The sequence below is a fragment of the Sylvia atricapilla genome, chromosome Z (assembly GCF_009819655.1).
Source record: "Sylvia atricapilla isolate bSylAtr1 chromosome Z, bSylAtr1.pri, whole genome shotgun sequence".
Taxonomy (NCBI): Eukaryota; Metazoa; Chordata; class Aves; order Passeriformes; family Sylviidae; genus Sylvia; species Sylvia atricapilla.
Window position 1 is genome coordinate 32,353,953 of NC_089174.1, and position 26,724 is coordinate 32,380,676.

General features: G+C 36.9%; 1 protein-coding gene across 5 annotated transcripts in view; it reads left to right on the forward strand.

The window, feature by feature from the left end:
• The first annotated feature begins 98 nt into the window (after positions 1-98).
• ARB2A (ARB2 cotranscriptional regulator A) overlaps positions 99-26,724 on the forward strand; it is a 173,279-nt gene continuing 146,653 nt past the window's right edge. For 3 of the 5 annotated variants that reach the window (XM_066339812.1, XM_066339813.1, XM_066339814.1), the window contains exons 1-3: positions 20,327-20,544; positions 23,725-23,826; positions 26,381-26,481. In XM_066339812.1, coding sequence (XP_066195909.1) covers positions 20,484-20,544; positions 23,725-23,826; positions 26,381-26,481 — 264 coding nt within the window. In that variant the 5' untranslated portion in view covers positions 20,327-20,483. Of the gene's footprint in view, positions 239-4,772; positions 4,824-20,326; positions 20,545-23,724; positions 23,827-26,380; positions 26,482-26,724 lie in introns of those variants that run through there. The other 2 variants (XM_066339810.1, XM_066339811.1) reach the window with 2 other exon arrangements.

Consider the following 26,724-nt stretch of genomic DNA (forward strand, 5'->3'; position numbering starts at 1 on the left):
ACAAAATCTGCTGTTCTGAGTGTTTCAGATATTATTTCGCTTTCTTTAAAGAGAAAAGAATTCTTTGCTGACAACAGTATTGGTCTTCACAGGGTAGCTCCAGATAGAAGCCCTGGGTGATGGCTGTTGCTGAAGTCGCTGCCAGCACTTATTGCCTGCCTGTCAGCTGGAGGTCTGGTGTGCTTGCCACCACTGGTGTTAGTCTAGGCACTCCCCAGCCCACCTTTGTCAGAACATTGTGGGTTAAGATGGATAAAGTGTTTATTGTGTTTAAGCTGACCCGACACTTTTTGTCTGCAGCAGGTTTGCAGATGCAGGTAGGCGTAGGAATAAGATGAAAACTTCCAGCAGGCCAACAGTACTGAGCAGCTGGAGGCAAACAAGGGCATCGTAGTTTCAGATGCACAGCGCTTGCTCAGACTGCTCTCTGCCTTAGTGAAATACCATTAATTATTGGAATTTTCCTCACCAGTGCCTGGATTTTGTCTGTCTTCTTGAGATTGCCTTTTCAGTGATTGTAGCCAATTATAACTGTATTTAAATCTGCAAGTTGACTTGACTATGGTCTTTACTGAATTGCCTTTTATGTACTAGTTAGCAAATGTTTGGGAGAGCTTCTCCTTATAATTACTCAGTGGGGATTTATCTTTTAGAATCTCTTCTTTTAAGTTCACAACCTTTTTTTTTTTTTTTTTTTTTTTTTTCCCCTTGAAGACTCAGCACTGACTCTGGAGGTTTTGCCCATTCCAGGCTCTATAGAAAAGTCCTGAATACAGCTCTATTGCTGGTACTTTGAATCTGACCCACCATTCCTTTGGGGAACAATGTGCTGTCGTGACTGAGGAGTTTTTTAGATTTACAATAGTTTACTGGAATTCTTTGAAGTAAAGCATGCACACAAAGAATGAATAGATACCTTTTTAAATTTTTTTCCACAAGCTTACTGAAACAAATTGGTTAACAATGGACATGAAAACATCCTATTATGAAATTTAACACTGCTCTGTGAATTTGTTTTGTGCTTTAGAAGGACATTTTTTTCTCTTTACAAGTATTGTTGTACCTATGTCTACTTAGCCTGTAGATCAGCTTCACAGATTTGTACTGAGTGGAATTCCCAGAGTACAATTTAATGGGTTTAAATTTGTTATTTTTCATGGCTATTGTTTTAGTGTTTTATGTGTTGTGTGGACTTTGAAAACTTAATATTTAACTACTCACAGCATTCCTTACACTGCTCGTGTAATGTTTTTTTGGAAGGTGAAAGGATAATGTTTGCTTTTATATCATCCTTTCCTTTCTGCTTAGGTCATCAGCAGTTGCTGGTTAGTACATTCATTTTGGTAATGATTTTTGTTTTATGGCTGACTGCTTCTATGAGTTAGACTGGGACCAAAAGTTATTTACCTCCAGCTGCAGACCCATTCTGTTTAAAAAAGTGCCCAGGGGGCAGTTTCACAGCCTGTTCACATTAGGTCCCTGTCACTAGAATGGGCAACACTCCTCTCTACTTCCTACCCCATCTCTCCGAGCCATGTGGAAGAGCAGCTGGCTGCAAAGTGAACCAGGTAAAGAAGCTGATGCAGCTGATACAGAACTAGAGATATGAAATGCTTCTCTCTCATTGCTTTAGCTTGCTCACTGACATGGATGCCATCATAAGTAGTAGTGATGGGACACAGGGCAGTGGTTTTAAACTGAAAGAAGGCAAAATTAGATTACATACTAGGAAGAAATTTTTTACAGCAAGGATGCTGAGACGTGAGAGCACATTGCCTACAGAGTCTGTGGGTGTCCTGTCCCAGTAGGTGGAAGGACAAGCAGGTGTTTTGGACAAACTGGTGTTGTGAATGGTGGTGCTGCCCATGGCAGGTCATTGGACTAGATAAGCTACAAGGTCTTGCAAAACCCAAATGCTGTTATGAGTCTATAGGAAATTGTGCAGGACTGGAGTGGAGAATCTAGAAGTAGGAGAAGGTCTGAAAGTATCATACAGACCAGGAAACCGTGCATCTGCATCCTGAGTAATTTTGTACTTTAATTGACTGTGGTGAAAGCTTCTCAAACACTTTTATGAGGGATCTGTTCCATGAGTTAATTAGTAATGATATTGCTGGTGGTCTGCTCTGTGGTCTAGTCAAGTCTTTACTGCTTTTATTCCTGTTACACTGTCCTGAAGGGTATTAGCCTCCATCTGGATGGAGCCTTTCTGATACTGCCGTTTGCATTCAAACGAGTATGGCAAGATGAACCATGAGAGGCAGAGAGGCAAGATGAACCATGTAAGGTTTTATTAGGCTAATTTTAGGTTTCTGCTGGTGTGTTTTCTGCATTCTTCCACATTCTGTTGGCCAGCAGAAGTTAAGGAGATCAGTCTGTGCTAAGCTTGCTATATAGATAAGCTATTATAGGTATTGAATTTTAGTACATAGGTGAAATAAGTATTGTGTTAGCAAAAACACTGTTAGCTGAATCAATATATTTGGTATCAATATATTTATAATATGAATCAATATATTTGGTGGTTAATTTAAGAAACTCTTCTGTCAGCAAACAGTTATTCTGTGTCATGGTTTAACTCCAGTTGACTACTAAGTGCCGTACAGCTGGTTGGTCACTCCCTTCCCCTCTCCTTCTGCCTCAGTGAAAAGGGGAGTGAATTCAGGAAAAAATGTAGGATTTGTGTTTTGAGATAAAAGCACTATAATAATTGAAAGAAAATATAATGCAATACTACTAATGATAATAACTGTAATGGAGAGGAGAGAGGGGGAAATAAAACTCAAGACACAGGAGAGTCCTGGACTTGGGGTAAGCACTACTTAACAATAGCCAAACCATCCAGCAGCATTATTCTCATCCAACAACATCATTCTCAGCACAGCACTTTACTTCTCATCCTGAGTCCAAAACACAGCTACACTAACCCAGCCAAAACCAGGACACTCAGGCAGGCAAATGAAAGAATTTTCTTCCATGTCTAGAAAGAGAGATGATGACTAAAATAAGAATTAGCTGTACACATTGGCAATTGTACTGCAAGTTAGCCAAGTTCCAGTGTTGACTGGGAGCAGGTCCATACCTGAAGCACCAGTAATGTTAGTGCTTATGTTTGTTGATGCTTGTGTATTTAAAGTCAGGCCCATCATACTATATTTTTCCAGTTTCTGCTTTTTTTTAGTGTTGGTAATTGTCAATTGGTAATAATGAATTTTACTGTAAATTTCAAGTAAAAATTTAGTATTTTTTTTTTTTTTTGAGAAGAACATGCTAAAAATGTTTTTAATTGTGTTGAAAATATTCTTGATTATTCTGAAGTACCACTAAGCAACTCCAAGATGTAGGTAAAAGGTATGAAATTCAATAGGAAGATAGCTTTGGAAATTGTGAACTATTTCCCAAGATAGCTAGTCTGGATTTATCTGTATTACAAGCTACATAAAGTTGCCATTCTCCATTTGCGGTATGTCTTTTAAGGTACTTACTTTGAATTCTCTGGACATTTCAGCAGCAATATACATATTCGGCTGACCCACAGAGCTTTCTTCACTGTATCAGCTTTATGCAGAGTCTGTAGTGAAAGCTCTTGGTGGGACATGGCAAAAATGGTGTTCTCTGGATTTTTGTCATCCCTTGGCTGAGGCATATTTTCTCTTAGGAACAGGCACACTGGACCCCTCATTGTTCTGTTTTAGGTGCCTGAAGAACACCTAAAACAGAACAGAGTTTATTGTACTTTGGAGCTGTTTTATGCTTCTGAGACTTGATTTTTTAAGTAATAACTGCTTGTTTGAGAGATGGATGAAGTAATTCTAAATGATGATGTTGTCAGACTGCCAGATGCTCTCCAGGTTGTCTACAATGCTGTGTTGAAGACCAAACCTAAGAAATAATGTAGTGCTTATAGTTTCTTTTGAAGTTCTGCAAGACAGGCTTTATAAAGCCTTGAAATGCACATTTGAGTGACTGTCATGCTACAGCATACAATACATGCAAATCCCTAATCATTGTTTAACTTAAGAAGATGGTGAACTATACTCTTGCTTTGCATCCTTCCTTCTTTTTTTAAGGCACCGTGTGTAGCAAATCTTGAAAATGTCTTGCTTATTTATCCTAACAAATGGGCGTCTCATTCCTCTGTCAGAATACATGTATTACAAACCCACCTCAAGAAGGCCAATGTTAAGTGGGCTAGGTTTGAATAAATACAGGCACTGCAGTCAAAAGGAAAACTGAAAGTATTTCAGAGAAGAAGTATGTTAACAGGAGGCCTTGGCAGTGAAAGAGCCATTATATAATAAAAGCATTATTAAAATTTGGTGAAATGAGAGATAAATAGGTGTGCTCATGCACGCAGTCTGTATGTCTTGAATAATGATGATTGTACTGAAAGTGTATCTCCCCACTGAAGCATATGATTCAGTCTTGTGAAATAAAATCTGAATGAAAAAAGAATTCTGTATCTATATGTTGGTGTCTCCCAATGCTGCAGGAGTGTGTTAACATGGCCTACCTGCAAGCTTAGGAGAAAGATATCAGAGAAAATACAGTCATCAAAATCAAAGCTACTATTATTACAAACATGCATTTGATACTAATTGGTAAGTCAAATTTGGTGGAAGTTTCCTTATACTTAATTTTAAATTGTTTGTATTTTGGAATAGCAGAGTTTGAATTTTGGAAGCATAAACTATTTCCTACCACAGTGTCTTGAGTCTTTCTTCTGCTCTCTCTATATTTCCTTCTAGGCCGTGTTGGCAAATCAGGCTAAAAAACTTTTAGGCAGCAGCTGTATCCCTTTTCTGTCACCTCAGTTGCACCAGGTAATGAACTAAATTTGAAAATTTATAAATTAAAAGTATACAATTAAAAAAAAAAAAAAAGAATGGGGAGGAGGGAAAAGAAAGGAAGGTAGTTTTAACTCAGAGCAGGTTGCTGTTTTGGTATAACTCAGATATGATTCCCTGAACTGGTTCTCTGTGCATTGCTACAAACAGTTCTTTCAGCTGAGGAGATAGCATGGGTAGGGGGTGGGACTGCTAAAGTCGTTTTGCAAAGATGTGTTTGTGAATATATCTTTTGATTCTAAGACCTGGGGGCAGGAAGGGTCTTTGTTCTGTATTTGCTCTCTGTGAAACAGTGGGGTACTTGTTATCTGCTTGGATGAAGTTGAACATAGCATTCCCTTGGCTTGGATTTAACATTTCTCAGTATAAGAAATTGTCCTCAATTTTTAGAAACTTTGAGTGTTTTCTGATAATAGCAGCATGAAGTCTCCAGGTTATTTCACTCAGTGTTATGTCCACTGTGATAATGAAACTTTTATTTCCATCAAGAAGCAATACGTGCTTAACCACCTTGCTGTGTGAGATTTTGTATCTGTAGCAAACCCCAGCTAGTATCCTGACTTGTACTTTCTTTATTAAGACAGGATTTTTTATTGTCAGTGACTCAGAAACAGACAGTGACATTTTTGGCACACAGTACCATTTGTTCTCTGTTGTTGCTCTTTCTAAATAGGTTATATCTCTTGAATTGTAGCATTACATTCATGTGAATCATCCTATTAACTTCACTAACATCAAATAGGTTGCATGTACATTCCTGCCGGAGAGCTCTAAGTTCTTGTTCATTATCTTTCCAGCATAATTCTCTGGGCAATTAAAGATTTTTTTTAAATTTTTGTATTTTCATTCTTTGTTCTGTTAGTTCTATTATCCTTGTCTTTCTTTCTGGTGAGTATTTAAGTAGTCATAAAAATTAAGGTAACTCCCTAAGGAATAATTGTGAGAGGACTACACCAAAAACCCCAGAAGCTTGAATTTTTACCTATTTGAGGTGGTTGGTTGAAGGAGGAATGAAGGAATAGAAATATACTGAGATGGAATGTCTAAGTCCGTAAGGATGTCAACCCATGCCTGCATTTTCTTGAGATGAAAGATAAAACGTTTACTTGGTTTGTTTCAGACACTGAATTTTTCGAAGCTAATAGTGTGTTCATTTTGAGAGGCTCTGATTTTGCCCTCCCAGTAATGTCCAGAGACAGTATTTTTAAAAACATTTTTTTAAAAATTCCAGAGTATCATGGTCTTTAGAGATTGTTACCAACAGGGATATAAGAAAGCTTTATTTCTGTGGGAATGTTAAACTGTCTTCTAAGAAAGGAACATGGTGTAGATAATGTAGTATTTTTTCTTTGGTTGGTTGGTCTTTCACAGTATAGGATAGCAGATAAAGAACTTTTAATATTTTGCTTTATGGGAAATATACCTCCCCAGGAAATATACTATGAGGGTAGTCAAACATGGGAATGGGGTCCAGAGAAGTTGTGGAATCACTGTTGTTGCACATCTTCAAAACTTGACAAGTGCCTAAGCAGCATATTCTGGTAACACCTTTCAGTCAGCCTCCAAACGTATATATAGATCTGTGCAAGGTATACCTTACCATATACATGGTGCTGTGATTCCGTGTTTTGGATTAGAAAAAAGATACTTGGTACCGTCTGCTTTTGTGTCAGGTATCAACGTCGGTATCAGTGTGTAAGCATCTCCAGTGATTCTACCTGTAAAAGACATGCTGTGCTCTCTTTGTTGTTTGGGCATGCCTGTCACACCACAGAACAATTGCCTGTGCTTGTTCTGCCACAGGGCTCTGGTGAGAATGTCCACTGTCAGTGGACAACAGGGAGTGTGGTATGAGGAAAGCTCTCAGCTGGCTTTGTCATTTCCATACTCATTCTGTAATGGCAGGATGAATGAAACCAGGGGACTGGAGCAATGTGGACAAAGGGAGCTTGGGAACAAGTTGAGTTGGCAGTGTCTCTATGAAGGCTCTTAAAATGAAAAGACATATGAGAACTTGAAGAGGGAACTTGAGGAATGGCACTAGAAATTCTCAGATAGAATGTGAGGCCAAATTGGACAGCGAGCTTGTGAGAGAACTATAGGAGAGGATGATTGAAAGAGACTTAAGTGTGGCAGAGGAGGAATTGCAGTTGGGAGAAACATGAGGGTTAGACAAAACTCAGGAAAGTTAGACAAAATACTGAGTGGCTCCTTATCTTTTTATCTTCATTCAGTGCATTGACAAATGCAGAAGTGCAGTGGAAAAAAACCAGACGATTATGCCTTCTGTATTGGGTTTGTATGGCAAGGTTTTAGTAGCAGGGGTCTGCAGGTGTGGCTTTGGTGAGAAGCTGCAAAAGCTTCCCACATGTCCAGTAGACCCAGTGCCAGCCAACTCCAAGATGAAACAGCTGCTGGTCAAGGCTGTACAACTGCAACCCATTGAGGCTCACAGAGGGGCAAGGATGGTGCCCAAAGGAGCTTGCCAAGACTGTATTGGACAGAAACCTAGATATTGATGGCACTACCTTAGAGAAGTAGTTGAGAATAGAGATCACTTCTTTCCTCTTTGTTGTTTTTTGTATGATACTGGAGTTTTGGTGCCCAGATGCTAAACTTTTTCTGTGCAGGCCGTCTTAATTTTGGTATTTTCTGGTACCTGTTGTCTTAGCATCGTTTTGCTAGTGTGTCTTTGGATAAGGACGGCACAAATTTTGGCTTTTTGATGTGGATTGACTCAGAATCAGAAAGGAATTCCTGAGAACACAAAACTAAGACCCCTGAGATGATGAGCTCTTAATTCTTGCTCAACCAAACACCGCTCATAATGGTTCTCATATCCCTTGTGTGGTCATTGCTGCTGTGGGAGCAGCAATAACTAATTTGTAAATGTACGTGTTTGCGCACAAGCAGACATACACACTTTCTCTATATTCATTTGGTGCGCACTTCTGCTTTTTCTTATCTTTACAGAGTTGTTGACATTGTCTGGGACCTCTGGACATTGTATAGTCCAATCTCAGTGCTCAGAGAAGGATTAGCTGGAACAGATTTCTTGTGGAAATGTTTAATAAGTTTTGAGTATCTCTAAGGACAGAGATTCTGTAACTTGTTTTTACGATACACTCTAATCACAGAGGAATAAAGTGAGCTCTCTGTGGATTATGGATAGAGTCCTGAAGGTCTGAATACTCCTAAAAACAAGATCAGAACCAAACAGTTTTTAGTTGTTACCAAAAATTGATTTATTTTATTTAACAGTAAAAGAGGCAAAGAGTAAGAAAGAAATAGAAAAAGAGGTGTGGGGGGGGAGGTGGGTGGGAGGACAGGAAGAGTGACAGAGACACATTAAGTAGAAGCATATCACCCTTCTGTGGATCTTGATGATGTCTTGTTGATCCTCTGGTCTTCTAGGTGGTGAGGGTCCTTCACCAACAAGGAATAGAATCCAATGGATTAAAAAATGGGACCAGGTGGGAATGCCCAGGTACCATCCCTGAGGGGGCATATTTGATACAGCCCTTTGCAGGTCTGTGGATCAGTCGTATAATTTTGCATCACATGCAGTGCTCTGGTGCAGGGTCTGGGGAACAGTTCAGAAGGCCTTTGATGGACCATGACACCCCCTTAGCGGCCCTTGGCATGAATGTCCCACAGATGTGGGTTTTCTGGCTGAACCTGTTAGAGTAATGGAGGATGGGTGTGTGTTGTCTCTGACCAGAGGCTTTGCCATGCACCCAAAACAACCTTCTCTCCTCTTTGGTGGAGTGGGCACTGTCTGTGCAAACCTGGTCTCAGTAGATAAGACAGCTGCTGGGCTTCATCCTCCTGTGGAAATATTATTGTCCTGCAGCCGACATCTAAATAGGGCATCATTAAATTAACTTATAGTCCAGGGCATCAGCCCAGGAGGCCCATTCAGGGTGTGGTGGTCTTTGGTGCAGCTTGTTGATGCAGCTCCACTACACAGTTTTAATGGACAAAAATCCTTCAAAAAAATGTTTAAGCCATAAACTATGATATTTCAGCCTCTGAAAATCTGGGTGCTTGTTCCAGTGTATAAGCTCTGTTAGGGTAAAGAAGTTTTTCCTTATGTTTGAATGTCCAGTTAGTCCCCATTGTATATTGCTTTCTCACTGGACAACAATGGGAAGACTAGCTCAGTGGTCTTTTATCCCCTCTGGCTTTAAAGAGATATTGATTGTACTCCCACTCCACCCTGACTTTTCTCCCTGCTGAGCAGTCCTGTCTCTCTCAGCCTCCACTCCAAGATGCTCCAAGCCCTTAACCATTTCTGCAGTCCTTTGCTGGTCTCACTCCAGTATGTCTGTGTCTGTGTTGCACCTAGAGCATCTGGAACCATCACAGTATTCCAGGTGTGTTAGAAATGCAGAGTAGAGGAAAAGGATCATATCCCTCCAACTACAGGCAATGCTTTTCCTAAAGCATTGAAAGGTGTCATTGAAAGGATCTTCACTGTTTCTTCAGGTCTCATTTTAAACTCTTGGGAAACATTATATATAGTCTAGGTATATAGATATGTAGTCTAGAAAATATTTCCTACTTATTTCTAAATTTTGGATTTTTGCCTTTCCAAGCTGTATTAGCTTGAAATAATATTGCATTTTGTGAAGTTCCAGAGACAGTAACAGAAAAGGTGTATTCATTGGAGGGGAGAAATTTGCCATAGCTGATTCTTGCAAGAGCAAGGAATATTTTGAAGCAGAGTAATTTTTACATATCCGCATAAGTAGGTAGATGCTTTCCATCTAGCTTGTACCTTATCCTTGGGGTAATTAAACACCTGGATAGTTAAGATGTATTTTACCAGAAATGCAAAATTAGTATCTCTGTGCTATTCTGGGCTTGATTTTAAAACACTTGAGTCCTAAGTTCATATCATTATCTATTCTGCTTACATTTTTGGGTTCTGTTAGCTTTGATTGTCCCTGAGGACAGTGTTTTGTCTCCTCTTCCGTTCCCCATTTTTTTTAATGTTCATCAGATTTTTTGTTCCACGTTCCAAATTTCTACAAAGCCTGATAAACTTTAAGTACATCAAGAGAGCATGTATTTTGTCTAGCATTGCTGATCTTTTATTCACAAGATTTGGGGTTTTGTTCTGTTTGGTGTAGGGCTTTTTTTTTTGTCAAATGATTTTCCATCTGTTTTCCCCCTTCTTTTATACAGTAGAATTTAGTAACAACACATGGTAAGTCTGAAAGTTTTGGTTTATCTAAGATTTTTTTTTCCCTTCTTTCCTTCTTCTCCAGCACAAGGAATTTGGGACAGACCATTTTTGCTTCTTTGGCCTATTTTTAAGCTGTTGTAACTGAACTGTTTCTTCTGCTTTCATTTTGAAGTAGGTTAAAAATGTAAAATATTAGAGGGCTACCTACACTATTATGTGGCTCTTTGCAGTGTATTTTTCTTGCTGTTCTGTAGTTTATTTACTACTTTGGTTTGAAGATTCATTTTATGGTGTGTGTATACTGCTAATGTGACCATATTGTCCTCGGTACAGCATTCATTTAATTATAGAAAAAAACCCCTTGTTTACACAATGATACTTTGTAGGTAGTGCTGTTTCAGCACAGATTTTAAAAATTTGTTTGAGAAACAAACAAATTATTTGAGAAAATGTTTATATTGCCTATAAAATACTTTTTAGGAGTCTGTTGTGCTCAGTGAGGCTGATGACACTTTGTATTTTTCCTATTTGGTACACTGTTTAATGTATCTCTGCTTTTCTTACATTAATTTTTATCTTGGGGATCAATATGTTCAGTTGCTGTAGAGGCTGATGTAAAGAATTTTACCATTGGCAGTCCTTAGTAAACATGTATGTTGCTAATGACTATTTAGGGTTAGACATTCTGTCTTATCGTAAGGTGACATGGAGGTAAAATAATTTTAGTGGATTGTGTACTCTTTTCTTGTTTGTTTATTTATAAACATTTTTGTAGCTGTTACATTTTTCAGCTACCACACTATTCAAATCACTAATAGTGTTTAACCGCTGTGTTTAACAGCGGTCAATGGGCATTTAAAAAATTGAATGGAACAGATAAACTGGAAAAATATTACTTTGGGTTAGAATCAAAATTTCATAGAAAGAGACTCTGTTAAGCTTGTTTAGTTTGCCAGAAGAGATAGGACTTGGTGTCTAATCATATAAGGGAAAAATACAGGAAAAAACTTAACATACAAAGGCGTGGCAATAATTGGTGACTGAAGCCCAAAGCCAAAATAATTCAGGCTGGAAATAAAGTACAAAGGACAGTGACTAGCCTTTCAGAGATCACAGCAAGTGATGGACTGTTTAGCTTATAAATAACTTGAATTTTGCCATGGATGACTTTCTGTAAGAACTGCTGTAGTTAAATGTAAGTTACTGGTCTTAGAGGCTGGTAGCTGAAGAAAGTAAAGGCCCTCTGTTTAAGAGGACATGGTTGATTTTGAGGAACTGTCTGGCCTGAAACTGTGAACCTTCCAAGAAAAAAAATGAGGAATTTATAAAGATTTTTTTTTTTGTCGAACTAGTTAATGTCTCCCTGTGTCCTTCTGCTCCTGCTTTTATCTGTACCTTTGCATTTAGCAGTACTTAGCTGATATCTGCTCAATCACATTCTGCACTTAAAAAATTAAAGACAGTTTTTCTCCTTAGTAGGGATTCCTTCAAACTGGCAGGAAATGCAGTGCTTTCAACAAAATGGATAGAGAATTTTGCAGTGTTTAGAATGACTGAAGTTTCTTTAGCACATGTCCTTTAGTGGTTATCGTTAAAACGAAGGATTTAGGCTTAAGGCTAAACCTGTCCCATGGATACATCTGTTTAGCCTCATTGAAGTAGTTCATCAAACAAGTAGAATTTAGTTTTTTCAAGGAGTTTGGTTTATAGCATGGCAAGTAAAGGCTATGAGTATGTATGACAAAAGGATTGAGAATAAAAAGAGAGCACTTTAGTTAGTTCCACATTTTTTCCTTCTGGCTTTGAATTCAAAGGTGCAAATGAAATGGCCAGATTCATTGTCAAAATTGTTATCTGTATTTGTAGACAACAGTAATCTGTCATGTAGGAAGACCAGGCCAGGAGGAGTTGCATAACACTTCACAGAGATGTGTAATGTTGTGCAGTGACAATGGCATAATTCCCAAACAGCAGGCAGACTGCAGTATGACTGGCTGGGATGTTGTGCTCAAAAGAAGCCAGGATTGCTGGTGGATGGCAAACTGAACAATGTGCCTTTGTGGCAATAAAGTCAAACTGATTCTCTAGTATTGGTAGGAAATGTGCTGGGGTGCTGTGTCTGGTTTGTCCCCTGATTTCAAGAGAGAGATTGATTAAAAATTGGAGAAGGCCCAGCAGATGGCCACCAGAATGATTTGTATGTTACAAAGATGATTGGCGTGTTAGAGAACTCAGCATTTGGAAAAAAGTTCAAAGAAATGGTTTAGGTTGGAAAAAACATTTTTCAGTTTAACTGTTAGCCCAGCTCTGCCAAGTTCCACCAGAAATTATGTTTCTAAGTGCCACATCCACACGTAAATCTCTGTAAGGATGGTGATTCCATCAGTACTGCAGGCAGCCTGTCCCAGTGCTTAACAGTCCTTTCTGAGAAGAAATTTTTCTAATACTTGATCTAAACCTCCCTCTATGCATATTGAGCCATTTTCTCCTGTTATTTGTGAGAAAAACTGGCCCCCACGTTGTTGTAGAGAGCAAGAAGGTCTTCCTGAGCCTTGTTTTCTCCAGGCTAAACATGACCAACTCCCTCAGGCAATGCTCATAATACTTGTGCTCCAGACTCTTCACCAGCTTCACTACCTTCCTGTATACATCTTCCAGTACCTCAGTGGAGAGACAGGTTGGAAAGGTTTCATCAGTCATCCAGTACATAGAAGATAGTTGTGAAAGAGAAATTGTTTTCTGCTCAGAAGAATGAATAGTGAGGGCAGAAATCTTATCTCAGCGTAGGAAAAAGGAAATCTGTTAGAAATAACTAAACACTAGAGTAAGTTTCTGAAAAGCATGGAGGAGTCTCCCTCACTGGAAATATTTAAGGCTCATCTGGGCAGCACCATAGCTTATTTGATCTAAGGCCATGTTAAAATCTAGTGATAAAAGGTCCAAGAGAAAGTTGGAGACTAGATAATTTCCCAAGATCATTGCCAGCTTGGACTACTTTATCATGCTGTGATTACAGCTTTTTGTCAGTCCTGGCTCTGGGCAGAAATAGCAAGATTGTGGATTAGGCAATAGCAAACTGTGTAAAGAAGTGTGGTTATGATTACTGACAGGCACTTGATGGATTTTTTTCTTTTTTTTTACATAAATATTTGGGTTTCAGTTTTTAAAGCTAAACCAGTAAAGAAAAAATTCACTTGCATTTTCAAAAAACTTCTATTCTTTTTTATGTTTCACGAAAGAAAAGATGCACTGATGTGGAAAAGAAATTAAAAATTCAAGTTTGATGCTGTCAGAATAAAAATATCAAGTTTGCATTTATATTTTAATTATATATAATATATGTATATATGTATATATGTATGTTGTAGTGCTACTTTATGACAGTCCAGCAGAAGCAGATCTGAGGACTGTAGGTGTTTCACAGGGCTATTTGCTTTGCTTTCTAGGTAGTTAAAATTAAGCTTGGTATAGCTGTACTTGGTTCGGCTGGCCATATAGCACATGCTGCCTCTCAGGCAGAAGGCAGAGCAAAGATTGAGTTGAGATACTATATTAGTAAAGCTTGCAGAAGTCATAAACGCTGAAGAAGCAAGTGTTCTACAGGAAGAAAAGCTGTGGGAAGAGCTGTAATGCAGATCTCTTGAGGCAGACATTGCCGCTAATAAGAGGTATGTACGCTATGGGGATTTGGGCTTTTTAGTCTGATTCTGAAATAAGGTAATTGACAATGAACTGATGTCTTCAGTAGCTCTGCATACCTTTTTCAGTTGTGTGTTATTTGATTCTGCATAGCATCCATCTGTTTTGTATATTTTTGTGTCATCTGCAGTATTTGCATTAGATGCAGAGTAGTCAAGTGAGGTAGTGATATATATTTGCATGTGCACATTTCAGAAGATGTTGGAGGAAACAGAATTGTTGTAGAAAACTGAATGCACCTCCTACCTTTCTTTAGTCTCCTTTTGTGCACCTCCCAGCACAGAGTCTGGAGCAGAATCAGAAATACCTTGCTGTTTATAAAGATCTGGGCTACAAACCTGGATTCACTGCATTTCCATTTGATTCTTTTCAGGAGTCTTCAGTTAATGGCAGACAGTCCCTTGTAAAGTCATGCTGTTACTGAAGAGCAAAGGAAGAAAAGGGAAAAAAGGGATTTTAAAGTACTAGACACATAGGTGTATGTCTAGGGTTTTTTAGCAGCTTTTGATGGTGTCCTAAGCAGAAACCATTTCCCTAGAGTTTTCCAGTTTCTTTCTTCTGTGGCATTCTGGAAAATTACTTTGGTGTCTCTCATAAGAGAAGACTCTTTCAATAGTCTTCAAGTGTTTCTCTGTTCAGAGGCATTTTTCTCTCCCAGCTGACTCATGGGATTGCTTGAGAAAAGATGATACAAAAAAAACCCCACAAGCTTTGTCCTGCAGCCGCTCAGTATGTGCAAAGATGAGGCTATTGAGAGTCAGTCATCTCTACTCCATATGTGAAGTCAAAATCCCATTAAAACCAACAGTACAAAATACAAGCATCTTAATCTCATCCAAACCCATTTTTCAATGAACTATCACAAGGCAATTTCAGCTACGTTATGAAGTAAGGTCCTACCAAGTCTTCATAACTCCTTGTAATGGACACTGCCTGGAAAACCTGATTCTGTAAATAAGGAGCATTTCCCACAACTGTTTTCCAAATAGTTTTACTGCCTCAATGGGTTTTGGTTTTTTGGGGTTTTTTGTCCTTATCAGTTGATATATAGGCCCATGAAATAAAATCACCCAGTAATTGTAGCATTATTACATGTTACATGGACTTTTCCTGATGCTTAAATTGCAGGATGTTAGTACTTCATAAACATTAATTTCTTGGATTTTTCCTTGCATCTGTTTGTGAAGGATTCTCTCCAACCCTTTAGAGGAAGGTGAGGACATCTTGAAATGCATGTCTTACTCAACAGTGTACATTCATCCTGGGTGCTGAGATTGGGAAACCTAAAGAAGGTTCTTTGAAGTTCTTAAAGCAGGAATCCAGGCTGAATTTCCTGCCTAGGAAAATGAGAAATATACAAAAAGAGGTTATCTGCAAACCTTTTTATCTTTCAGGCATTGGGTAAAAGTCACCTGCAAATTCCTTCTCTGAACAGGATTCTCTGGGCAGCATTCTCCTGCCTTCACTGCAGGATGGCTTTTTCTGTCCCCAGAGTTGATGGCCTGATTTAACTGTCTACCTCAAGAGAAGTAGGGTCCTGTTATTGATAGTTTGCCTATTTAAGAAAGTACTGGATTGTGGTGTTGTGGCTTAGCTACAATAGGCAGCCAAGTCCTTCCTCTGGCTACTCCTTCATCTCCAAACAGTGGATGGGACAAAGAACTCAAAGGGTAAAAGTGAGAAAACTCATGGATTAAGATAAAGACAGTTTTTTATAGGGAAAGTAAAAGCTGTGCAGACCAGCAAAGCAAAGAATTGGAAATATTCAGCCATCCTCAGGAAAGGACACCTTCATCACATGTAATGGTAACTTGGTAACTATCATTCCACACATTTCCTGTTTCTTCTTTTCCAAGTTTGTACTGCTGAGTATCATCATGTGGTTAGTTGGTCTCAGCTCTCCTGGTTGTGTCCACTCCCAGCTTCTTCCACAACCATGACTGCCTGCTGGCAGGCCAGCATATGGAAGGAGGAGAGCCCTTGATGCTGTGTGAACACTGCTCAGCAGTTAAGGATGCTGTTTTCAGCGCAAATCCAAACCCTACATAGTGCTACAAAGAAAACTGACTTTCTCCCAGAGAAAATCAATACAAGTACTCAAAGCTTTGTTGCTGCAGAAATTACTTTAGTATCTTGTGTTTGGTTGATATATCATTATATTGTCAACATCACAGAGGTTATGTTGAGGTTGTGCTGACTCTTTTTCTGTTATTTTGACATGGTTTTTTGCTTGTGTTAATGTGGATGTGTTTATGAAGGTAATTCCCAGCACTTCGAGGAAGTTAAACCAAAACCATTAAAATCTCAATGTGTGGAGTTATGTTGACTCTGCTTGGTGTAAATAGTTGAGCTGCTGACACATGTTGCTAACACATGTCTCCTAGTCATCTGTTGTTTGATAAATAAATATCTCAGATAAATAAAACTGGAAGGTGGTTGCAAATATATCTAACTTTAGTGCTGACTGCAGTCATGTACTTTATCAGCAGGTTCTACCACCATTTGGTAGAGTACAAAGATCTACTGACATTCAGGGACTTTAGGATTGTTGCCAATTTTTTTGTATTCTAAGTGGTTACATCTTAGATATTCTTCTAGCATTTATTAATCCCCTTCCTCTGCCTCTTTCCTCTGCCTCTTGCAGTAGTATGGAGCATGCTCTGGACGACTAGGTAAATTTTCTTGAAATTCTGATAAGTCTTAGTGAGTCTGTGAGAAAAGCCATTTTAACTTCAGCAGACTGGGACAGGATTTAAGTGTAATTAATGGCAAGAAGCACACACTACTAAGCTGATCCTCTGATCCTAAATTTCTGATCTCTAGCATAGAGATGCTGTCTTTACATGGAGATGCTGTAGCTGCTCATTAACATCATCAGAACTGAGCACAACATGCTGTCTTCGAACCTTCTTATACTAGAGGTAGACATTTTCAAAACCATTTAGTCTAAAGCATACTGGAAATAATAACTTTTCAGAGCTGAAGTTGAGTAGATCAATAAGCACTTAAAAAATACGGTCTTTTAAGTAAGGGAAAGTGAAGTACAATCTTAATTGATGCAGTTGTTGTTGATGCCATCTGTAGTGCCCTAAAAGTGGGAAAAGATAAAATCCAATCAGACAGAAAATACTGCTAAGATAAATTATTGTGTATTTTTGCTTTGTTGAGTCAATATCAACAAGGGACTTGAGGGAAACTGTCACCTAGCCATTTCTTTGAAGAAAAATTGGGTTTTAATCAATCATCAGCCACATTATACAAATCTAATCCATACTTGTTCCTAGCTTGCTTGGGATGTCAGTTTACAAAGAGTAAGACTCATGTTCTATTATATTCTAGTAAAGGAGTGCAGTACAAAGAAGCATGCTGGTAACACCTCCTCATATGGTGTCCAGATAAGCCTGAAGGACTTGTGTTATATGAAGATACTTATGTGTTTTCTTCTTACTTGTCTTGTTGTAACACTACAATGATTTATAGCCTTTATTTGGAATATTGTGATATTGACTTAGTCTCAGGTATTGCTACTTTAGAGCAAAATCATATACTGTGTGTTTTGTCACACTTCTGTCTGCAGTTGCACAATGAAGAGTATTTTAAGTATGTTAAAATCTATGTATCCGTATGTATGGATATGATATGGTGTCTAGTTTGATTTAAAAATTACTACTGTTATGCGATCACAAGGTGTGTAGTCCAAACTTCCAATACTTTACAGGCAACAAAATGTGTATGTTCTCTTACGTGTGCATTTTTAAAAAATTAATTTAGTGACCATTTGTTTATGAGTCCACCAGTTTCTGTAACTATATAAGCAGGGGTATAAGGAAAATGCAGCCTCACCATCTCATGTGAAACCATGAAACCAGAATATTTCTGTGTCAAATTATTTTAAGTATTGCTGGGGATGGAGATAGAGAGGCACAGAATATGCATAAGACACTTAGTGTCAGAATTCTTAAGTTTTCATGCATAAGCAAGATACATAGAAGTAAATATATATAAACGTTTGCTGTAACTATTTCTTCAGGTGAAATAGTAACTTGTGCTTTGGGAAGTATGTCATTTGTAGCTAATGAAAAAAACCACAGAGATGTTTTCAAAAAACTCATCTAAGTAATTGTATGAATAACTCATTTAAGAATATTAACACAATAAGAATAACACATTTCAGGTCAGTAATTATTACAAGAAACTTGATGGCTTTCAGGAATTATGTGAAGTGGTCGGTATATGCAGTTGAAGGTCACTGGGGTTTGAAATTAATGCCTAAAATAGACTGCAGTGTGAAATTAATGTCTAGAATAAACCAGATTTATCCTAGTTTAAGCAGTTCTGCTTTGTCTATATGGAACAACTCAGAGAGCTTCATAATTTTTCACTGTTCATTTTTGTACCATCGGTAATGGATTTGGCACCTCTCTGTTCATTAAGGAACAGAAATCCAACTCTCTCAAGTACTTTCTTTTCTTTGTTAATTAAACAAGTATCAGTGAGAGATTCCAGAAAATCCTGTATTCACAGAAAGAGTGCATAAACATACTGTGTGCTTGTTCCATCCTTATTATGATATCAAGTCCTCCCTCCAGTGGCTGCTGTAACAGTTTTTTGCTTTGTCAAAAAGAACTGTAAATTCTCTCTCTAAGCTAAATTTGGATTTATTTATTTTGATGATTTTAGCTTTGCAGTTGAACTGTGATCTACTCAGTGGCAGGGTCTTAATTTGTTAAAGGAAGAAGAATGGTATCCATGGCAGAGACAAGAATGGCAAGGATTCCTGGTCTCTGTATTGATTTATCTGATCAGGGGATGGGGTCTTGCTTTCCAAGGTAAATCTGTTCAGGTAGATTTTATGTTTCTTCCCTTGGCTAACAACAAATTGAGGACCTGTATGTATTTTGTCAACTGTATTTACTTACTTATACCAAGTTATGAATTTTCAAATGTTGTGTAGGGAGAACCACTCAGTTTCATATGGCTAGAATAATTTTAATCTGAACTATTACAGAACACTATCAATGTAATTTTTTAGCACTTTGAGTAATTTTAAATTAAATTGCTTTCATTTCTATATGCTTTAGTAGAATATACTGGAATTTACTAGAATATACTACTGTGTAGAATATAGTGGGTTTGTGCTGCAAATGTACTAACAAGATGGACAAGATTTTGTATTTGATAGTCTTTTTTCAATGGAGTGCTTGGAAACATCTGAGGAAAATATTTAATACCATCTGTGTGTGGGAATCAACATTTGAGTCACTTTAATATATACACTGACAACATTATAGGCTAGAAAATGCACAAAAATGATGGCTTTGTTGTTATTTTTGTCATTGCTTTTGTTATGAGTGGTAATCAAAGTGTTAGACAAAAGATGCACATTTTAACTGAATCATGTAATAATTCAAGAAGTACACAATGTAAACAGAGCTTTCCTTGTCCAGTTTTATCTATGAAAGACTCTTGTGTATTGCTGTTTCCCATCAGCTTTGTCTGAACAGCCTTTACAAAGGAAGGTGTCAAAGTCTGCCATAGTTCCAACTTGTAAAATGGGTTATTTTCTAGACCCACAAGTTTAAAAAACCAAATCACAGCAATCTCTCAAACCCTCTCCTTAAATTGCTCTACTACTCCTTTAATATACGAGAAAATGTTTGATAGGTTTCTCTATGTAGAGTAGAAAAGTAGTCTTTATTATGCTACATGTATTTTTTTCTGCTGTCTATACAATGAACTGCTGTTACTTAAATCATTTTGGGGTTCTTTCTTGCAGGTCCAAATATTAGGGAGCCAGGAGTACAGTTGGTGAATCCTGTTACTGTTTTGACAATTTACCATAGAGACAGAGTTCATGCAAGCTCATCAATGATAAAGTACATGAGGGAGAAGAATAAAACAAGTTTGTAATGACTGACAGATAAAACAAAGAACCAAAAAAAGATTAAGGGAATAAGAATTCAATTCACTGGAGTCTTTTTATTGAGAAGGAAGAAGCAACTGTGATTTGGTAGTTCACTCCCTTGGTGTCTCAAGATGAAAGAGTCTGTGGATTTGAATGTCTGGGTTGCCTTCTGTGCAGTAGAAGAAATTTGGAAATACACTTTGTATGTAAAGTCTTGTCTTGAATACATTGAGATGTGTTCTGTAGCTGGACAAATGTAGCTTTGTATTTCAATACATCTACAGTACAAATACATTTTAATACCAATAATGTATTGTGGAAATCACAGTGGTTTAAAACTGTATGATTCATGTAGCTTTACTAAAACAAATCTATATAGCATAATAATGACAACAAAGTGGAGTTAATTGATGAAGAAAATCCATAAAGATTGTGGAAGTTCTGTTGATTGTATTTTGTTTTTTCTTGTATCTTTCATTTTGGACTTGCAGGTTGTATGCTTCTGTAGAAGGCTTATTGTTTACTGATGCTGCATTAGAATCACAAAAGAAGTAGTTTTGATTAGGTAGAAGTCCTTATAGGATTAGGGAGAGGTATTGCTCATTCTTGTGAACTTGAATCTTTAAGCAAACTGGGTCAGAGTTTGGGATTATAATATTCAGATTTGGGCTTATAATATTCAGATTTTTTTTTTTGGTGGTGTAATCAGTAGCAGACAAGAGCTCTTGAAGGAGACCTCAGTAAATTTATTCATTTCCAACTCTTGTTCTTTTTCAGATTGTTCTTTGAATATTAATCTACATTTACCACAGTATTTCAAATTTTGTTGATAGTTGGGTAAATGATGGCTCAGCTCCAGCAAGGAGGTCCAGATGAAAAAGAGAAGACAACTGCATTAAAAGGTATGAGTATTTTTCACCCTTTCGTAACATTTATTGACATTTCAGAAATTATTGTCAAGGAAAGGAAAATAATAGGATGTAGTTATGAGTTAGAGCTTGGAAATTACAATACTAGAAGATAGTTGTAGTGTACCTGTGCTAATGCTTATTGTCTAAGGGTATGTCCATTTATGAGTATTTTCATAAGGTGGTATAAAACATATAGGTATGTGGTAAGCAGTAACAGAATAAAATATTAATTGCTTTTTAAAATTTTCATAATTGTCCTTTTAGAAGGTTGACTGTTGCTTTTGCATCCTTAGTTTTCAGAACTTTTGCTTTTGTTTCATAGATATACAACCATATTACAGCTTTTAAAAATCTCTTGGACTAGGGTGCTAAAACGGAAGAGGCTGTCAGGACATTGATTTCCATATTGGTTTTATAAAGTTCCCTTTGTAAGTTTAAAAAAATAAACAGATCTAAGTGACTTACAGGGGAAAAGTAAATTGCATAAATGGCATGTTTTAGATAGTGGCTTTCGGCTTTGGAAGTAAATAAAATGGGTTAGACCTACAAGTAAGCTAACCAAACATTAAATTAAAGTGCTTGCATCACAGAGTTGTATTCTAAATTGTCATTCAAAGGAGAAAAAATAACATAGCTTGCCACTCCAGTGTACATCTGGATATCTATTAAAGCATTATTAGAAAGTGATGTTCCATTACATATGATGATAGGTGGTATTTCCTCAGTTGCAACTGAGTTTTTGTGAATTATTTGGTGGATACCTATGTAGTGCTTTTATCAAACTTTATGCCAATTCTGTCCAATTAGTATCTTTTGAGGAAGTTATAGTTCAGGTTTGGAAGTAAAACTCTCATTTTTTACATGGCATTAATTTGATTATCATTAAGGATTAATGTCATTGATCGAGTGATTTTTCTCATTTAGGTATAGAAGGTCTTTTGTAGATCACTGTTTTCAGTTCTGTTAAAATACCTCAAATTGAATTGGAAAGTCCAAGACCTTAGGTGAGAATGGTAGATCAGATTTGGAAAGAATTGCGAAGTTCTAAGACACTTCGGATAATTTCCATTTGAAAATTTGCACAAGAAGGAAGTGGCCGTGTCAGTAGTTGCAGCACAGAACAGGTGCAGTCTTCCTTAGTGACTGATGAAAGCTGTAAATCATGACAAGCTGTACATACTGTGAATAAGCTTAATATATTTCAGATACCATGGTCCTTGATACTCTGGAGATTGATATTTTGTTGTATAGTGACACTGCTGTGATAGATCACAGTAAGAAGGTATAGAAACTTGAGTGAAATGAAATTTTAGGGATGTAATGTGACTGGAGTCTCTTTACCAAGGAGAGAAAGATGTGCTAAAGACTGTTTGCTACCTTGATTTTGTCAAAGTACAGAGAAAGAAAGGACATGATTTTCATATTCAGTTGTGGGAGACTTCTTTGACAAAATTCTTTATCCATATCATTTGGTTGAGAACCAAAGGAGCTTCTGCTGAACTTTCCAAGGACAGTGCACAAAGACAAACACATGATTTTTTGCATGAATTGAATTTCATGGGACTTGCTATTCAATAGATATGGTGTAAAAGTGAGCTGTGGCTGAGAAAGCCAGATTTAGAATTATCCAGTCTGGTATTACATAGACATTTAGATACCACGAAAATACTCAGAAACCATGATACTTGTTGGAAAGATGTTGAATTTCAGCAGCCATACTTGATGGCTTATGATCTTCCAGCTTTGTCCAGTGCAATCACTCAGAAGGAAGAGTTGACGACAGTCATGGAGGCTGGAATAAATATAAAGTGATCTTGAAGAGTTATAGAAGTGCAGGTCAAGGAACTCTCAAGAGTGTCGAAGATAGTTTTCAGTATGTTTTAAACAGTAGAAATTTTGAACTGTTTAATGTGTCAGTCCTAAGCTTAGGTAATGTGCGTAGCCTACTGGCAACAAGACCAAGCAAAAATAGTGGTACAAAATAGAAATATAATTGTTTTAAGTAATACAAAGATGTAACTTTGTAAGTAATACAAAGATGTAACTACAATACATAGTGACAAATTAAATGTAAAGAAAATGTGTCTTTTTAAACTGTTTTCTTTTCTTTGAGCTACAGCACTGGATAATAATAAAGGTAAAAATCAATATACTTTGAACACCTAATGTATTTTCTTGGTAACACACAGTATCTTGGTTTATGAAATAATAACAGTTCAAAATCAGTTTAGCACTCCTGAGCAGAATGTTTGTGTGATCTTCAAATTCATCTGATGAAGAAGTAGGAAAATACATTTTGGTAAAATTGTGCTGAATTGTTTCTTGATTTTTTAAAAAATTAATAGTCAGAAAATATGTTAGAAGCATAGCACTGCAATGAGGAGAGGATAGCTCATTGTATGCTATTACCTGTGTATGCAGTAATTGTTTGGTAGTTACATGTAGATGTAAAGATGTCCCCATAAGTTTGCCTCTGCTTAAATGTAAATCCTTAAATCTAGGGTAAAGAATGTACTGTACTTGCATTAGTGACTGCAGGCTGTACCAGGCTGTACAGTCCTGATCTGAAAAGGATGTGCATATCATGGCTTTCTACAAAATGGATGGGAGTTTCCTCTATCTTGAGAGCTGTTAAAGGAGGTGGTTGAGAGGATTCAGGTCTAAGAGTTTGGGTATCAAAGGAGGGGCTGAGGACTGGTGTGGTCACTTGTGGTCACAAGCTGGTAAATGCCAGTTAGATGATGTGCGTCAGATAATCTGAACTCCTCAAGAAGGCTATCAAGATGCTATCAATGATTTGAAACTGAAGCTAGAGAACTTTATGTTAAAACCATAATGCATACCTCAGAGTCTTATTTTCTGACATTGAGGCAATGAATCATTAAAACAAATTGCTATGTCTTTGGTGACTTCCCTGTCTCTGGACATTTTTGGATTAACACAGAGATAAATATGTGGGTAAATAAATAAATGAGTATATACACGGGCAGTGAAATCCAGCATTTGAACTTTGAACAGGATTTCCCGTAACAGTGTCCTGTGTTTAGTAATATTAGGATATTCTTCTGCCTGTAAGATCTATAAATCTCAGCAAACAGATTCAATCAGTGTTAAAAGGGAAGCAAAAGACATCGCATGCATTATGTGATTTTTTTCTTTTCCTTTTTTCAGATTTATTGTCTAGAATAGACTTGGATGAACTAATGAAAAAAGATGAGCCACCACTTGAATTTCCTGATACTTTGGAAGGATTTGAGTACACTTTTAATGAAAGTAAGTCATATGTGCTTTGTAAAGACTACACTTAAAATAATGTTGAGAGGTTATCAGAAGTTGAATTATACCTTCTAAGTCCCTATTAAAATTTCATACTTTCCTGTCAGGAATAAAATTTTAAACTTCAGTGCTGATAGACTTGTAAATCTAAGACCTGTTTCTTATTTCATATGATTTTCACAAAAATCCCTCATTTTATACAATGTTGCAGAGTTGTGCTGGGCCTACCTTGACTTCCTGTTTTCTGTTACAGAGGTGTTGATACAAAAATTCTGGAAGTAATTTCTGTAGCATTTAAAAATCAGAATTAAAGATGGTCATTCATTTAAGGAATGTTTTATTTCTTGATTCATTTTTATGGCTACAGAAGAAGTTGTTTGTCCCAACTTTTCCATTAATACCAATAGGAAAACACCTATGTGTGTTCATAGAAGAATAAGGAGTGTGATAGACTGTCTCTTCTGGTGTGGAACAAAATTTTGCATTGCAGCCAAGTGTGTGATGACTGCAAGCAAGTATTTCCAGCTAGCTCAGTCTCTGTGTTAAATGACTTAGTATTTATAATTTCCAGTGCATGCATTTTTAAATCCAGGCAAGAAATGAGCCTCTGTACTAAAGTAATACCAGACTGCAGGAAGTGATTCTTTCAAGATTGTTTAAAACCTATAGAACAAATGGAAATGTTTACAATTTTCCTTCTTCAGAGCGCCTGCTCTATGAACAGAAACTTTCGTTTCTAAATCTGCCCGTTTTACATCTTCCATTTTTAAAGAAAAAAAATTAGAGCTTTTCTTTAAATGATAGTCATTTATGCAACACTTAGCTTTTTAATACCCTGATGGCTTTCACAGGAAGGTACTTAGAGACTAAAAGTGTCATGAAAGTGATGCTCTTTCTTTGATGGAAGGAGTTCAGCTCTGTCACTTTTCAGCTCTTTATTTTTAGATCTGCACAGTGTCTACTGTCTTCCTTACTGACTTCAGAGTTAATGGTTCATATGTGGCTGATAAAAAGGTCTGAAATTTGGATTTTGGGGAATGAATTATGTTACTGAATATTCCATTACTAACCTCACAGCCTGAGTGATTTCCATAGAATGGGGGAAAACCTATTACATATGCTAAGGGTCAACAAAGCAAAAAAGTTACCATTTTGCTTTTGTACATTTAATTCAAATGTTCAGTCATGTATTTTTGTGTCCTAATCATGCTTCGTTTTATGGTGGAAAATACAGAAGTTTTTTCCAGATTATTTAAATATGAATAAGGCAGAGGTTCCAGAAAGTCAAAGGAAACATATAGCAGATATTTCTCACTTGTGGTAAGAACCAGTTTATGTACTGTTGAATGGCATATTTGAAGAGTCCGTATCTGAAAAGGAGCTGCTGAAAGTAAAGTTATGATGAACAATGTGAGAAGGAGGATGTTTGAATCCGGGACAGCGGTAGGAAATTGTGGTGAAATACTTCCTTGGGATCTAGTACATGAGGTAAGGCAGGTCTGGAAAAAGTTAAATTAGCAGATATCATAACTGTTATAGACTCCAGATCTTAAATATTTTATTTAAAGCATCAGGAATCAAGGTGTAAAAGTTCTGTGAATACATGGACCAAGCAATTTCCTGCAACTCAAGAGGAAACATCTTGGAGAAACCTTTGTTTCATCATGCAGACATTTGAGCATTCTAAGTTTACTTGAACATATCCCTGTTTTTAATATTTCACTGATATAATGGAGTTTTGTAATACTCTGAGATCATAAGTTGTTTTTTGACTGATAGGCTGAAACATTGTTGGTAAAATTCTTGTTTTTGTAGTGGGCTTCCTGCTAGTTTCCATTTTTTTATTGTTATTATTGTTTTAAAGCAGTCCATGTCTTCACCAGTGTTTGGGTATGCTGTTCTCTTTGGCTATTAACATGGCCGACTACAGGAAGTTACAATGGAATGTAAGAGTAGCATGTGGTTTTGCTCTGCACAAGCATTCTGCTTTATCCTACTGCTGTAATCTCAGCATACCCTAAATCTAGGAGATCTTACTTGATTTCGCTATGCCTTAATTTTCTCTAACTGTGGACATGGTTCTTTTCAGATTAGCTTAGAAAGTTGTTAGGCTTGAAGATAAATCTTTCCCTTACTTCCAGCTTCCAGCCCGTTTTGTATTTGCATTTCTTTACAATGCAGTTAGTTTTGAAGTAGAGGATTTGTAGCTACAATTTAATCACCTGAAGATCAAATATTAAGTAATGTTTACATTTCACTGTTAATTCATAACAGCTGGGACATAAATATGTCTTGTGAAGCAGTTTGGCATTTGATATGTGCATGTCATTATTTCTGTTTAGCTTAATCTAGCAGTATATACCATAAAATGGGAATGCAATTTTTAATGCTATCATAGTTTTCTGTTGAAAAGCCTATAACTGAAAATGAGGAAACTTTCATAATAGTTTGAGTTTTAGATGTAGACCTCTTTTTAAATTTTCAGCAATTGTATTTGTCTTACTTTTAGTGAAGAAATATATTAACTGTAGTGATTCTATTTCTTTTACAGAAGGACAATTAAGACACATTAAAACTGGAGAGCCATTTGTTTTCAATTATCGTGAAGACTTGCATAGATGGAACCAAAAGCGCTATGAAGCTCTTGGAGAGGTACATTATTTGTCTGTGTGCATGCATATATATACATATATATATATATGTATGTATGTGTGTGTATATATATAGGTATGTATGTGGATGTACATATATGTATGTATATACATATGCGTGTGTTCATGTGCTATAGGTTTTGTTTCCCTGTAGAAGTGATACTTTTACACAAATAAAGTTTTAGTGAGGCTTCAGTCATTTAACAGAAGATATTTCAGGATATACTGCATATTAATGCTCTAA